This window comes from Lineus longissimus, chromosome 9 (assembly GCF_910592395.1).
Source record: "Lineus longissimus chromosome 9, tnLinLong1.2, whole genome shotgun sequence".
NCBI lineage: Eukaryota > Metazoa > Nemertea > Pilidiophora > Heteronemertea > Lineidae > Lineus > Lineus longissimus.
This window is the reverse complement of record NC_088316.1, coordinates 18170729-18184956: the sequence shown is the minus strand read 5'-3', so window position 1 is coordinate 18184956 and position 14228 is coordinate 18170729. Positions and strand designations below refer to the sequence as shown.

Sequence of the window (14228 nt, the reverse complement as noted above, 5' to 3'; positions counted from 1 at the left end):
TCATGAGCATGCCTGAAAAGTACCCGGATGTCATGATCTGATATATCATAAAGGAATGAACCTAGAGTTACCTCTTCAGCTTTCGACAGTGACCGACCTCTTTGTTTATTCTTTTCAGCTAAAATAATCTTAAACGTTATGTCTTATTCGTATTTATCTCATCACAAGCTTTAAAGAAAATGGAGCACCTTTTATAATGTGTTTACCTTTGAATTCATGATTCTAGTGCTTGACTATGTGACAGATCATCCATTTGTCTTGATAGCATGGATAACGGATTGGCTACTACCTGAAAAAAATTGCAATGCAGTCAGATGGGCTTTGGTGGTGGAAGTGTGTTAGGATCTGTTGTGATAGGGAAGGGGGAGGCGTCGTGTGGTTGTGGTTCAAGTGGTGGAGGAGAGATGCATTCGAGAGATTGGAAGGGGATAATCAACAAATAGAACTTTCTTATCAATTTGGAAGTCGGCCTACATCTATAGAAGTTACTGAGTGACGAGAGTTTCAACGGCATTCACATCACTTAATTGTTTTGGTTTTTTTTACCAGTTAAGGCCTATATTGTATTTATGAAAAAACTATCGTCCGTATTCTCACAACTACATGTTGACGAATCAACCAAATTTTGCTCCAAAGTCGTACCATTGACTGAGTTGACCCCATGGACTGGACTGAGCCCGTTTACAGAGTTCATCACCCCATTCATCATCCTCATGGGGCTGGGGCTGTGCATGACTCGGCTGTTTCCCTCATCTGAGGAAAGATGACACCTCTGGTCACCTGGCTCCATCATCGTTTGTTCTTGAAATTTCCTTCTTGCCTTTTTCTCCTTTTTCCATCGTTTTTGGAATGTTTCTGAAAATGACAATTATAATTTATTAGAAATTTTTTTTAATAAAAAACACTTTTCAGGAAGTTTGACTGTGTCTAGATCGACGACAAAATTAAAAGGATACTACTTACTGCCAATCCGATTTGAAGGGGGTCATTACATTTATATATATGATACCGAATTTTATTTCACCCAATCATGCAATCACAAAACGTATCCACATCTCGGTATTCAATAAATTTGATAGAGTGGTCCCAGTCTGCCCTCCTTTTGAACAGTTTAGCTACTAGGCCTTCCTACCTCTTAGTCTTTGTTCGTCAAGTAATCGTCTCTCTATCGTCTCTCTCATTTCGCGTTCGCGCAGTACTTCCATTTTCAGTTCCGCTGAAGAGAGACAAAAAAAGCGTCCTTGATTAACAATGAAATGCAAAGAAACTTGTTTTCAACGGACCAGCACAATCTGAAAAACAACAAAAAGCCTAGACATAAAATGAAAATATCCGACATGTCTCCAAAATGCCTTGTATCTGTTTACTACTGGAAACTTTTTGTGGGTCAACCTGTACTCTGTAAAATATCAGCGGTTCAGCTATAAATAGGCCTGACGGCAGACGACACTACTACCCAACCTGCACGCGAATATCATGCAACGCTACGCTTATGCTATTCCGCGTAACGTAACGCTACCGGTATGCTCGAGATCCCATGCGTGGCACTGTACTGTTTCGTGGCGGTCCCCATACGGTGATGACAGTGATGAGCACAAGGAAGACGATGGTTCAACTTACTTATTCCTGATAGGTGAGATACCAAGAGTGAGATGTGTGTAGGCCTATACCTTATATACCCCTTACAAAACTGGGCTTGATTCCAGCATCCCTAACATGACAAATGCTGGAAGGAGGGTCTGGGTTTTGATTAGGGGTTTCCATCGAACCTTCTGGCAGTGATGCCCTTATTTAGGCATTTCGTCAGGGATTCTGCAATTTAGCCCAAGACTGCTCGTACCGTAGCTTGTCATAAAAACATGTATCTTCATATTTTCCATTGGCAGGTGACAGCCGTGTCAAACCAAAGGTGAGTGAAACGCTTTAGGCAACACATATAACAATAATTGAATATCAGCAATATATACAAAGTCAAACTCTGAGATTACCTGGAACAACTTTCCATTGATAACTCATTAGGACTAGAACCAAAGGGACGGAAAATCTCATTATTATAGTTAAAGACATCAATCTATGAGTTGTGAAATATCGGTCTCCGTTTACCTGGAGGCCTAATCTGTCTTCATTCGATTTACAACTATTTGTAGAGTATAACTCGCAAGGCCCCAGGGAGAGTACATTGGTTATCTCCCGTCTACCCCCTGAGATATGGTTGTCAGAAGGAATACTAATTGATATTGGAAATGAAACAATAAGGGATTTTGGTGTGTTGTACTATAATGTAAAAGACACATGAATTATATCGCTATCACACGGAGTAGGCCCTACTCCATGCATTATTTATTTGTTGTATAAGGTGTACCTTTTTGGTTTTTTGGTTTTTTGCCTTTTTGAAGCTAATGGTTGTACGTAGAGTGACAAAATTTTTATGGTGGGTGTATCTAATAAGGTTAAATGACATATCACCCGGGTTTTTGATTTGACGTACTTTTCAAGGTCACAGAGGTCAAAGTTGACTAAACCACGATTGGTGGCACGTTTCGTTCCTATTTGAGCTAGAAGGTTCTAAACTAGAAGAAATATATCTAGGGACCCTCTATATTTTACCCAAAAAATTTGTCCCGCTCGGACTTCAAATATGGCCGCTAGGCGGCCATCTTGAAAATTAAACAAAGTCGGATTGGAATCAAATTTCATGTGATTGTATATCTATGCACTCTCTACAACGTCCCTGATTTTCAGTCAAATCCATAGACCGATATTGCCGCCAGGCGGCCATCTTGAAAATTAAACAAAGTCCTATTACTCCGAAATTGATGATCGGATTGCAACCAAACTTCAAGTGATTATGTATCTATGTACTCTCATCAATATCCGTAATTTTCAGTCAAATCCCATGACAAATATGGCCGCCAGGCCGCCATCTTGAAAATCCAACGAAGTCCTATTACTCCTAAACTGTTGAACAGATGTCAACCAATTGCCATGTGACATGTACACTCTTCAATAACCCTAAAATTCAGTCAACTTTATAACCAAAATGCTATACTTAGATGGTACCGGTAATTTTCTTTTGTACCATTGAGCCAAGAAGAATGATATTATTCAATGGAATAAAAACTGGTCAAACTTGCCAGAAACTGTTCTCCCCATATCCACTGCAAATGACATGCATTACATTACCCGAGGTGAGCACATGGTCCCTGGACCATTTCATTCAGTGGTGCCCCCTTTTGCTAGACCACGAACTGCTGATGCATTTGACGAAGGAAAGCCTTCGTATTGTGTTAATGGCGATTCCACCACTGACAGAAAGTAGCTGATGACTTTATCTGCGGCATCTGTGTGCACGGCTCATTTGGTGGGCTATGTCTCTGTAATGGCTATTTTCTGTTCCGTCAATTAGCCACCAGTCCGTGGGGAGTTCCCATAAGCTCATTCAAGTTCTGTCAGCCATTTGTCTTTGACGATAGCAAGCTCTGGGAACACGCATCGAAGGTACCATACTGGACGTAATGATCAACACTAGGTACATGTACATTACATTGTCGATAGACATGGCTAAACCAAGGAAAATAAGGTTATTTCTAAATGGCTTGGTGGCCCAGAGGCAACGCCTTTTCAAAAACGGCCCTGGGAATCCTAATTTTGCCTCAAATCGAATATGGCCGCCGAAATCCACATGTACACGGTTATTTACTGCTCTGCGGCGGTGTTTTTATTTCTTATTACAAGGGTATACATGGACGATCTTGGCCAGAGTGTTATTCTCAGGTCCGTAAGAATTTCTAGATTCACTGGTTCAGAACAAAACGTCTTTGTGTAAATCTTGTTTTAAATCACCCTCAATTGATACGCATCACTCTCAATGAAAACACTAAATGATATTTCATCATTTCGCATGACAAACTACATCATTCATCATAGTAATGATTCTGAATTAAATGCTAAATCATTTGTTTCTGTGAGGATACGTTTTCGAGTCCGTCTCGCGTAAACCTCCACGGTAAGATAAAGTAAGGGGGCATATAATCGCATTTAATGCTGGTGGATTGGGGATGAATTCCATTGATTATCAAGAGTCGGTTCCATCTTAGGTATACCGGACCAAAGTAGTAGTATGTGGTTGATTCCCAAACCAAAACGACGATTATGTTTTGGGAATCAACCATAAAATCCACCAAAACGGCCCTAAAATCCAAAACCAAAACGGTATCCAAAACCAAAACGGTATCCAAAACCAAAACGGTATCCAAAACCAAACGGTATCCAAAACTAAAATGGTATCCAAAACCAAAATGGTATCCAAAACCAAAACGGTATCCAAAACCAAAACGGTATCCAAAACCAAACGGTATCCAAAACCAAAACGGTATCCAAAACTAAAATGGTATCCAAAACCTAAGCGGTATCCAAAACCAAAACGGTATCAAAAACCAAAATGGTATCCAAAACCAAAATGGTATTCAAAACCAAAACGGTATCCAAAACCAAAACGGTATCCAAAACCAAAACGGTATCCAAAACCAGAACGGTATCCAAAACCAGAACGGTATCCAAAACCAGAACGGTATCCAAAACCAGAACGGTATCCAAAACCAGAACGGTATCCAAAACCAGAACGGTATCCAAAACCAGAACGGTATCCAAAACCAGAACGGTATCCAAAACCAGAACGGTATCCAAAACCAAAACGGTATCCAAAACCAAAACGGTATCCAAGACCAGAACGGTATCCCAAAACCAAAGCGGTATCCAAAACCAAAACGGTATCCAAAACCAAAACGGTATCCAAAACCAAAACGGTATCCAAAACCAAAACGGTATCCAAAACCAAAACGGTATCCAAAACCAAAACGGTATCCAAAACCAAAACGGTATCCAAAACCAAAACGGTATCCAAAACCAAAACGGTATCCAAAACCAAAACGGGATCCAAAACCTGATGAAGTCTCCTCCCAACACTGAATGGTCTAGACCTGTCACAGGACCCAGTCAATTAAAGAAATATCTCTGTGATATTTTCAACATGAGACCATATCGGTCTGAGAATGATATAAAACGTCTCTCCTTATATGGCTTTGAAGTGATGGGCTTTTACAAGGCAACACGGTCGGAAGCTTTGTTCGCTTCCCCTGGGCCAACAATTCAGGTGAAAGCCCTTTTCTTAATTTATTCCCGCGGGAGAAGAGGAAGCGAGCACACTCGACTCGAGTTCTTCAGAATGCCTTTGTAAACCATCACAACCTTAGCAAATTGAATTTAATACACATCAATGTACATTAAATGTACGTAGCAATCCCGCAGCTTGACTTGGCGCCAATGTAACCATGATAGGACCCGAAGTGGTTTTCTTTTGTTTCATTTCTACTCATTGCACCTTGATGAGATAAAAAAATATAAGACGTCAAAAACATCTCGTGAAAAGAAAACAGGCAGCGTCGAGGCATTTTTCCATTCCACAGCAAATTGAGTTAAAATCCGTAGACGTATGTGCAGCATTATGCACGGAATGCATGTGAAATCCTGTATGCTTGTCTTGAAGCTACCTAAAATAATTGCCTTTAATACCTCGCCCTGCGAATGTCAGATTTTCGTAATTTTAAGACAATTGCAGGAAAAATGTCAAACGGGACGCAAATGATTTTGGGTCAAATGGACTAAAAGCCTGAACGCCTGCAGCTTATGTCATCTTACAATAATGGTTGGATGTAAACAGTTGACTCTGTTGCAGTCTGATCATAATGAAGTTCAAGTGATGGCTGAGGGGGATGCATTATACCGTCAAGTGTGCCGGTGTCTTTGTGGTAGGTCTCCGCACCGCTACAGTTTTGCTGCTTCAAGCTTTAAAAAAATTTTTTTTAGATAAAACTTTTAACATTTAGGAAAAAAGAAGTTTGTTAGATATTATTTCTTTTTGGTGAGTGTCCCCTCTACTTAGTTAGAAGACCCCCTAATCAACGATGAGGACATATTTCTTGTCAAGAATGGAACACGAAAATTGTCGAAAGCGTCAAGAATAACTGGTTTTGTCGTAGGCCTATATCTCAGTAATCAAGTAAGACAACGTTTTAAAGATGAACCCTAAGTATACCTTTAAACCTGACCAATTTCATTTCATTTCAATTGGACGCGAAACCAATAAATATTGCAAGAAATGGCAAGATTAAAAATGGATTATATCGTGTAGTGAATGGTTTGAAATGGCTGAGAATGGCTTACCATTCATCATGATGATTGATGTAGTTCATTAAGTATGCAATTAGCATTTTAACTATAATCTTGGTTAGTTTAGATAAATCAAACTCAGTGCTGCTTAACTCTTTAATGACTGAGACTATATTGGTTTAACCAAATTTACCTCAACTCAGACCGCCGATCCGGAGTTCGGAGGGGATACGAGGCTGTGATTTATATGTCTTTTTATGTTCCAATTGAAAACTGCATTAATAATCAACATTTTATGAAATGTTTTATTCTGAAAGTTAGGGGTCAGTGCCTTCCAGATTCGACACAAGGTTGCAAATTGATGCAGCCAAGGTTATCATCCAGAAAAGAACATCGTGCCATCGATCCAAGACACTGCAACAGCCAGCCCACAGCAATGTTTCCGTCGTCCCGGCGCCTTCTACCATGATGTCCCAAGGTAAAAATTATTTCAAACTAAATTCGCACAAACCGATCTATTTGAACCATATTTCATGTTGTAGCGAACAGCGAATATTGCATGTTAGTTTGGGATCCAATTTGATGCTAACTTTCCGTGATTATGGACCATTGAGACATATTTTCTAGTAAAGTGCCAAAGATCAGAATAATAGATTTTCGCGGGTTGATATATCATGCATTAATTATTTTGTGATTGCATTAACCATTTTACGATATTAGTGAGGCTTTGAAAATGTTCTCTGAAGGTAAATGACTTCGTGATTCAACACAAAGGTGTACCTCAGCATCCCGTTTTGGTGACTTTACACAAAGTCAAGGTACCGCCTGCCATTCCTGCCATTGTTTGTTGCTGTACATATGTCCCGATGTCCTGATAGTTGAAGGTTAACTGGACACCACCATCATGTAAAGAATTGACACAATTGTAATCTCCACATCTAAGAAATCATCCTAACTGAATCATTACTTCCTTTACATTTAAGATATTTTATCAGAAACTCCTGTATAAAAGCCCAAGCCCCCAAAAAATTAATCACATCACCTCTCTGAATGCAGCATGGAAACAAAATTCGTCCTTTTTGAAAAATTTAAGAAAATTTTATAATCTTCGCTATTGTCGGAAATATTGCCTTAATTGAAGAAACGGTTATGATATAGAATACCTTAATATCGCTGATGAAAATCCATTAAAACAGTTCATGTTGGCTTGCTTTGTCGCATAGAAAGAAACACAATTCCCTACATTATAATGCCCATTTAAAATCTTTCACCATAATTGTAAACCTGAGCTCCGTATCTTTTTGCAAAGTTGACTTGAAAGAAAGAAACTCTATTAAGGCACTAGTGTTATGCTTTCCGCCTCCGTAAATAACGCCATCATCATGGATAGCAGAATTTGATGATACGATATTGGGTCCTATCATCTGATCCCGTGATGCGCCGCTCTCTCTCTCTCTCCCTCCCTAAGTGCTTCATTGAAGTTAATAAAATCTAAAGAAATGCGCCGTCTAATTCTTAGCGTGACATCAAAGGACAAAGACGAGATAACGACTATTAGCGTTCAGGCATCATCTAATCCTCTATACATGTACCACCAGGGTAATTTCACATTAGGTAAGAGTTAGTTAAAGTTATCCCGAGTGAGGAAAGATATTATGTGAGTTTTCCACTTAATCATAAATTTGAATAGTTACAATATCAAAGCAAACCCGTTGATGACCTTTTATAGCAATTAGACACACGCAGATTATTGCTATTACACACTCCATCGATATTAAGAAAGATCAAAACAATCCCTTTTCAAATAATTAATTAAAATAATGGTTCCCAGAGAGCGTTTTATATCAGTTTTCTTAAGGAATGAATTTCTGTCTCGAAGGCAAAAAATACAATTTATAAATGAGTGTCTTTTGATATAGATGCTTTCAGCCCAATTGAATATAATTGAGATTAGAGTTAGAGCTTAACAAATATGTTGTATGGCTGTGTTTTAGCCTTGAGCAATGTTTGAAGAGGGACGAGAGAGAATTGTTTGAACATACGTCTTGGCCACACTAGCCTTATTGGAGGAGATTATTTAACTCTTTGACGGCGGATCTGGAAACGCTCGGAAGGAATGTATGAGACTATTCTCTATCATGAGAATAAACATTGAAATATGATGTTATTTCAGAATCGTCGCTGTCAGCATGTACTTGTCAATAAAATCACAGAAATCTGATATTTTCTTCATCATTGTCTTTTTGATTTCACGAGAATGATAATAATTAGTTATTGGTGAGTTATTGAGGTATTTTGAGAATCGGCGTATTATGACATGTCACTTTCAGAACCATCCATGTGAACTGGCGATTGCTTCCCAAAGAAACATACAGGTAAGTGTAATTAATATCTTCATCTCCATCGTGTCACATGGCAAGACCATTGATTTAAAATCTTTATTAAAATATTTTGATTATGAATTTGCCGGTTTATATCGACTGTCGGTGGCACATAAAAAGTTGAATTTACATGTCAATATTCATCTACATACGCATATATAAATGTCCTAGTGTATTTTTGATATATACCTGCATTATACTATACGCTGTTGCTGTATTGTGCTTGTGGTGCGAAAAGCATCAAGTATAAACGGTACAAAATTTTTTTTTTTCTTCACAAGGCAAACATCAAACATTTGTCAAAATTGTCCCCATTTAATTCAAATACCAGTCAAATTATGTCAAAGTTTTGATCTGATATCTAACTTAAGAAAATGATACCATATAAAACTAAAAAGTACCATCATGCTTCCTTCCGCTGAAGAATACTCTTTAGAAAGCTCGTAAGAAATTTACGTATCACATTACTTCCTGAAATAATTGTGACTTGCACATTTTTTTGTCTCGCGTATCGCTGGAACAAAGGTTGTATGAAACTTAATAGATTTCTATTAAAACGTTAATGACACTACCACCTGCTGACTTATTTGATGAGTTTAAAAGACGACGAAATTCTCGCTTCGCAGATCGTAGATAAAGCTTTACTTGAATTGGCAAATTATACCAGCTCAATCTGTCTTCATTTTGACTGTTTTTTTCTTTCCTTTTTGTTAAAAGCGGAATTTGAAGTGTTAAATTACTGCAGTCAGTTCATTTGTCATCTCATGTTCCATTGTGAATTTATTTTCTTCTCAGTAAATCTAAACGTCTTGTAATTTGAAAGAAAAAAAAGTCATTTTCTCAGCGATAAGGAAAAAATTAAATTTTATCAGCAGCAAAGTGACTCTGTTATTGTAGTTAATTTGGTATAAAATCTGCTGTTGATATCAAAAGAAATGTTGCATTGATAAAAGGAATATTCTGCACTTGTGACTTAATAGCACAAAAGGTTGACTTTATTTTGCTTTGCAATTAAAGTTCATTTAATTTTATCAGATCTCAAGTGACTTTATCGAAGGGTATTAAATTTAATCAAACACAAAAACTCTGCAACGAAAAATGTGTTTTTTCATTCTTTAGCCACCGACAAAACGCGTATATTAAATTATGTGACCAATACTTTGCTATTTAGACCAAAAGATAATTATGTCTATGAAATGAACGGTATGTTTGGTATGTTTGTTTTTTGAAGTATAGTTGCATTTTTTAGCTCACCTGGATGAGCTTATGTCGTCGGTCCGTCCATTTTCCGTCCATCGTCGGTCCGTCCATTTTTCCGTCCGTGGGTCCGTTGGTCCGTCCGTTGTCTGTGCGTCCGTCGTCCATCAACAATAGTGGCATGTTTGCTCACTGTTGAGTCTAGAAAGTTGAAACTTGGTGTGTGGATGTCTTATGACAACATGACTTGACACGCTAAACATCATCGCCATTTGACCTATTTTCTAAGCTCCAGGCGTCCTTCTTCGAAAACCTTATTTTGTCAATACCTCATGAACGCCGATTGTTAGAACCTACATGAGACTACATAACATAATATCTTGGTGAAGGAATCGAAATCCATCACATGATGTATATGAGGACTGGCAGCTGCAGGCAGGAGCTCTGATATTAGTATATGTTATTTCGTTAATTTTCGATTAAGTGCATTTAAGGTATTGCTTATTTTGATTCTACAATCTGCAATCACCAAACTAAACTTCACCGAACTAATTTTGATGGACCACGAGGCATCTCTGAAAGGTCCTTCAGCACAAAAATGTTCAGCTGTAGCCACAGCCCCAGGGACTAGTGTTAGTGCACCTGACACAACCAAGAGACGTCAAACATCAATATAAATCCATCCATGTCTGCCCACAAATTCTGTTACCTTATTTTGTGTATAATTGATACCCTTGAAGATACTAAAAATCAATTTAAGGATGAGTCACAGCGGCGTTTTCAATATTGATGATCCACCTTGGAGCGAATAAGCACGTTTTAAAACACCTTCGAGGTTTGTCGTAATTTCAACACCATATCAAAAATTTATATAAATGGTATTAGCAGCGATGTGTATAAAAGGAAATTACCTAGATATACCAGTAATGAAAGTTGTGTTTGAAGTAAAGGCTATGCTATAGTTTGATTATCCTTAGTCAATAAATATATTCGCATATTCAAACCTGGAGTCAGGGCTGAGAAGAGTTTTCGATCGATTTTTCTCTGGTGATACTTCATACTTCAAACGATGCGTTCTTGTCATTAGTTTTGTATTGTTTGAGTTAATAAGGTGTCGAGTCACATCTGGCTGAGATGAAGATTTAAAAGTTCTGGAAATTATTCAGGGACTTTAATTCCATGTCTTATTCTTGGTGCATGACCTTTGGTCACGAAGTTTGGTCACCTACTAACGAAGTACTCTGTACAAACCACGAACGAAGCTGTAAAATGGCAGTGACATATCACCGCATTACAAAAGTAACATCTCCAGCATGAATCAACCCACCTCTAATTCAAGTGATGCTTTGTGAAATAAGTCCCATTGAAGGAGAACCATAAGTCACATAAACGTATTATCAAGTGTCCTGAAAATCCGCCAAGCTTCGCCAGTCATCGCAGCGTGATATCGTGAACAGTAACAATAACCTACCATCCCCAAGGGAAACGACTAAATGAAGCGCAGAAGTAGAAAATGTAACGTTCTGTCTAAATGTCCGCACGAAACATCTGGCTCTATTAACGTAGACGTGATGGTTGAGTTAAACGGGATGTTCCATTACTATTATACACAGTGAAATAAAGGGATAATCGTCATGACTATGGTGTTGAAGTAAATAACTTTTCTTTGCTGGAAAGCAAGTAAATAGCTATTCGTTGCTGGAAAGCAAGTAAATAGCTATTCGTTCCTGGAAAGCAAGTAAATAGATTTTCGTTCCTGGAAAGCAAGTAAATAACTATTCGTTCCTGGAAAGCAAGTAAATAGCTATTCGCTGCTGGAAAGCAAGTAAATAACTATTCGTTGCTGGAAAGTAAGTAAATAGCTATTCGTTCCTGGAAAGCAAGTAAATAGCTATTCGTTCCTGGAAAGCAAGTAAATAGCTATTCGTTCCTGGAAAGCAAGTAAATAGCTATTCGTTCCTGGAAAGCAAGTAAATAGCTATTCGTTCCTGGTAAGCAAATGTAAATAGCTATTCGTTCCTGGAAAGCAAGTAAATAACTATTCGTTCCTGGAAAGCAAGTAAATAGCTATTCGTTGCTGGAAAGCAAGTAAATAGCTATTCGTTGCTGGAAAGCAAGTAATAGCTATTCGTTCCTGGAAAGCAAGTAAAAAACTATTCGTTGCTGGAAAACAAGTAAATAGCTATTCGTTCCTGGAAAGCAAGTAAATAGCTTTTCGTTCCTGGAAAGCAAGTAAATAACTATTCGTTGCTGGAAAGCAAGTAAATAGCTATTCGTTCCTGGAAAGCGAGTAAATAGCTATTCGTTCCTGGAAAGCGAGTAAATAGCTGTTCGTTCCTGGAAAGCAAGTAAATAGCTATTCGTTCCTGGAAAGCAAGTAAATAGCTATTCGTTCCTGGAAAGCAAGTAAATAACTATCGTTCCTGGAAAGCAAGTAAATAACTATTCGTTGCTGGAACGCAAGTAAATAGCCTTACTATTCGATTCGGTAAATCACCTTTCTGACACTGATATGAAACAAATGAAGAATTTCTGCACTCCATCGTGTAGAATTACAAAAACTTGCAAAATGGCGGCCATTCCAATCAACTCTTAATTTCATTCCAGAGCAATTGGTTGTGAAGACTAGAATTACTTACACGATTGCGTTTTCAATTTACGACTATCCAGATCTGGCCGAATCCATTCAATTAGAAACAAGAGAAATTAATCATGACGAAATAATCATAATTAGTGTCTAGATGAGAATGCCGACTAGATCTGTTTAGATTAAGAGTGCTTGATTGGATGAGTGAGTTTGGTCTGTCACAGTCCGACTTGGAGTCTGTGGCAATGTTGATTTCATTGATCATCTACTGCTGACCAATTGGCGTACTGGCTAAGGCGTCCGAATCTCAATCCGGTCTTGGATTCGAACCCCTGCTCTAGTCACCTCTTTGTCCTCCACACAACCATTTATACAACTGATATTCTAAAACATAAGTTCTTACCTGTTTCAAAGTGTATCTGTCGCTCGTACTGTTTAGCGTGTTCTGCAGCCACCTTGAGAAGTCCCTGGATGTTGAGAAGTAGGGCCTCGAGTGATGAGGGACCAGTCAGGTCTGTGCTCGTTAGTTGTTGACCGTAGTGTTTCTGAGAGGTCATTTTATCGGGAGTATCATGCTGGGGTAAACTTGTGTAGTCGTTGTTATCGGAATCACCATCTGTGAATAAAAAGGGACCAAATAAAGCTTGGTTGATGCATGTTTAATTACAGGCGGTATACTAAACTGAGTTCTTCGGGTTTGAAAATACTTGGCAAGTGTCAGTGCGATTTACTGTCGATTGGTATTTTGTGATTGATCGTTAGTAACATTAGTTGCATCACAGTTGCTGCCATCTAGCTGTCTGTGAATTTGTATTGAAATTAGAGGCTGTGATGCTGTCATCAACTAAAAACTTATGAATGAAGTACAGTAGGTTGTTGGCTCTGATTCAACTATCACAGAATTGTCTGGGTTCTCCTTATCAAACCATAAAGAAAATCGTTTGATATTCAACTTGTTCAGCCAACTGACTATTCTTTGCCAACTCCTACGAACCATTCTTGATTCAATTAGGTATAAGATAGCTCAAACAAATTAGACACATCAGAAATGACCGTCTCTAATCTTATTGTGGCCAGATGACTATGGCCGTTATACATCTGATTTGTGAGTTTCATGAGATTAGTGATGTTCTGCGCTGGTTCAGTTCGATACTAATACCACCAACTCAGACGACACATCGTATCATCTTCAAATCAACATCTAGTCAGTGGTGAAGAGAGACATTTACCAATGAGGCCAAAAGAGGAAGGTTTGTTTCTTTCCCTTTCCCACATTGATATTTGCTTTCTCAAAACCTCGTTTAGAGACAGTTCTTTTTGTTATCGCTCATGTTTTAGATTTTTGGATTTTGATAAATTAACTACCGTATGAAAATTGATGAATCTTTATCTTCGAACTGGTTAGTCGACCCTAATTAGTTTTGATTCTAGGTACATGATTGTACTACTATTTGCCTGCTATTTACTAATTACACCATGCAGCGGGCCACCGTACAGTGAGTCTTGGGCAGTCATCCAAACCTATAGAACGGATTTACATCAGCTGCGAAATGTGCCTGTTACTAGTATATTGTTTTTTGGAATTGTTGACATGGTTGAAATTGCAAGAGAAGCATACCCAAGCTCGTCCCAACATCAGTTCTGCCTCACAACGAAAAGTGAAAAGTGATACTATATCTTCATTTGGCCTAACTTGGTTTAATCTGAAATCTATACTGTCATCATTCTCGACTCTCGAAGACAATCAAAACAACCTACAGGGTATTACCGTCAATTTCTGTGAAAATGATAAAATTTGTTTCATATTACTTGAACTAAAATCATCTATAAATGCAATTTTCTGTTTGACTTGTTCAAAACTTGGAATCATTTTCCTCAAAGTGTAATCACATTTC

General features: G+C 38.2%; 1 protein-coding gene across 7 annotated transcripts in view; it reads right to left on the bottom strand.

The window, feature by feature from the left end:
* Nucleotides 1-14228, bottom strand: part of LOC135493629 (dachshund homolog 1-like) — a 93639-nt gene that overhangs the window by 2209 nt on the left and 77202 nt on the right. For all 7 annotated transcript variants that reach the window (XM_064781106.1, XM_064781110.1, XM_064781107.1 and 4 more), the window contains 4 exons: nucleotides 12737-12949; nucleotides 1133-1216; nucleotides 643-855; nucleotides 207-289 (listed from right to left, as the gene is read on the bottom strand). In XM_064781106.1, the coding sequence (XP_064637176.1) occupies nucleotides 246-289; nucleotides 643-855; nucleotides 1133-1216; nucleotides 12737-12949 (554 nt within the window). In that variant the 3' untranslated portion in view covers nucleotides 207-245. The remainder of the gene's footprint in view (nucleotides 1-206; nucleotides 290-642; nucleotides 856-1132; nucleotides 1217-12736; nucleotides 12950-14228) is intronic.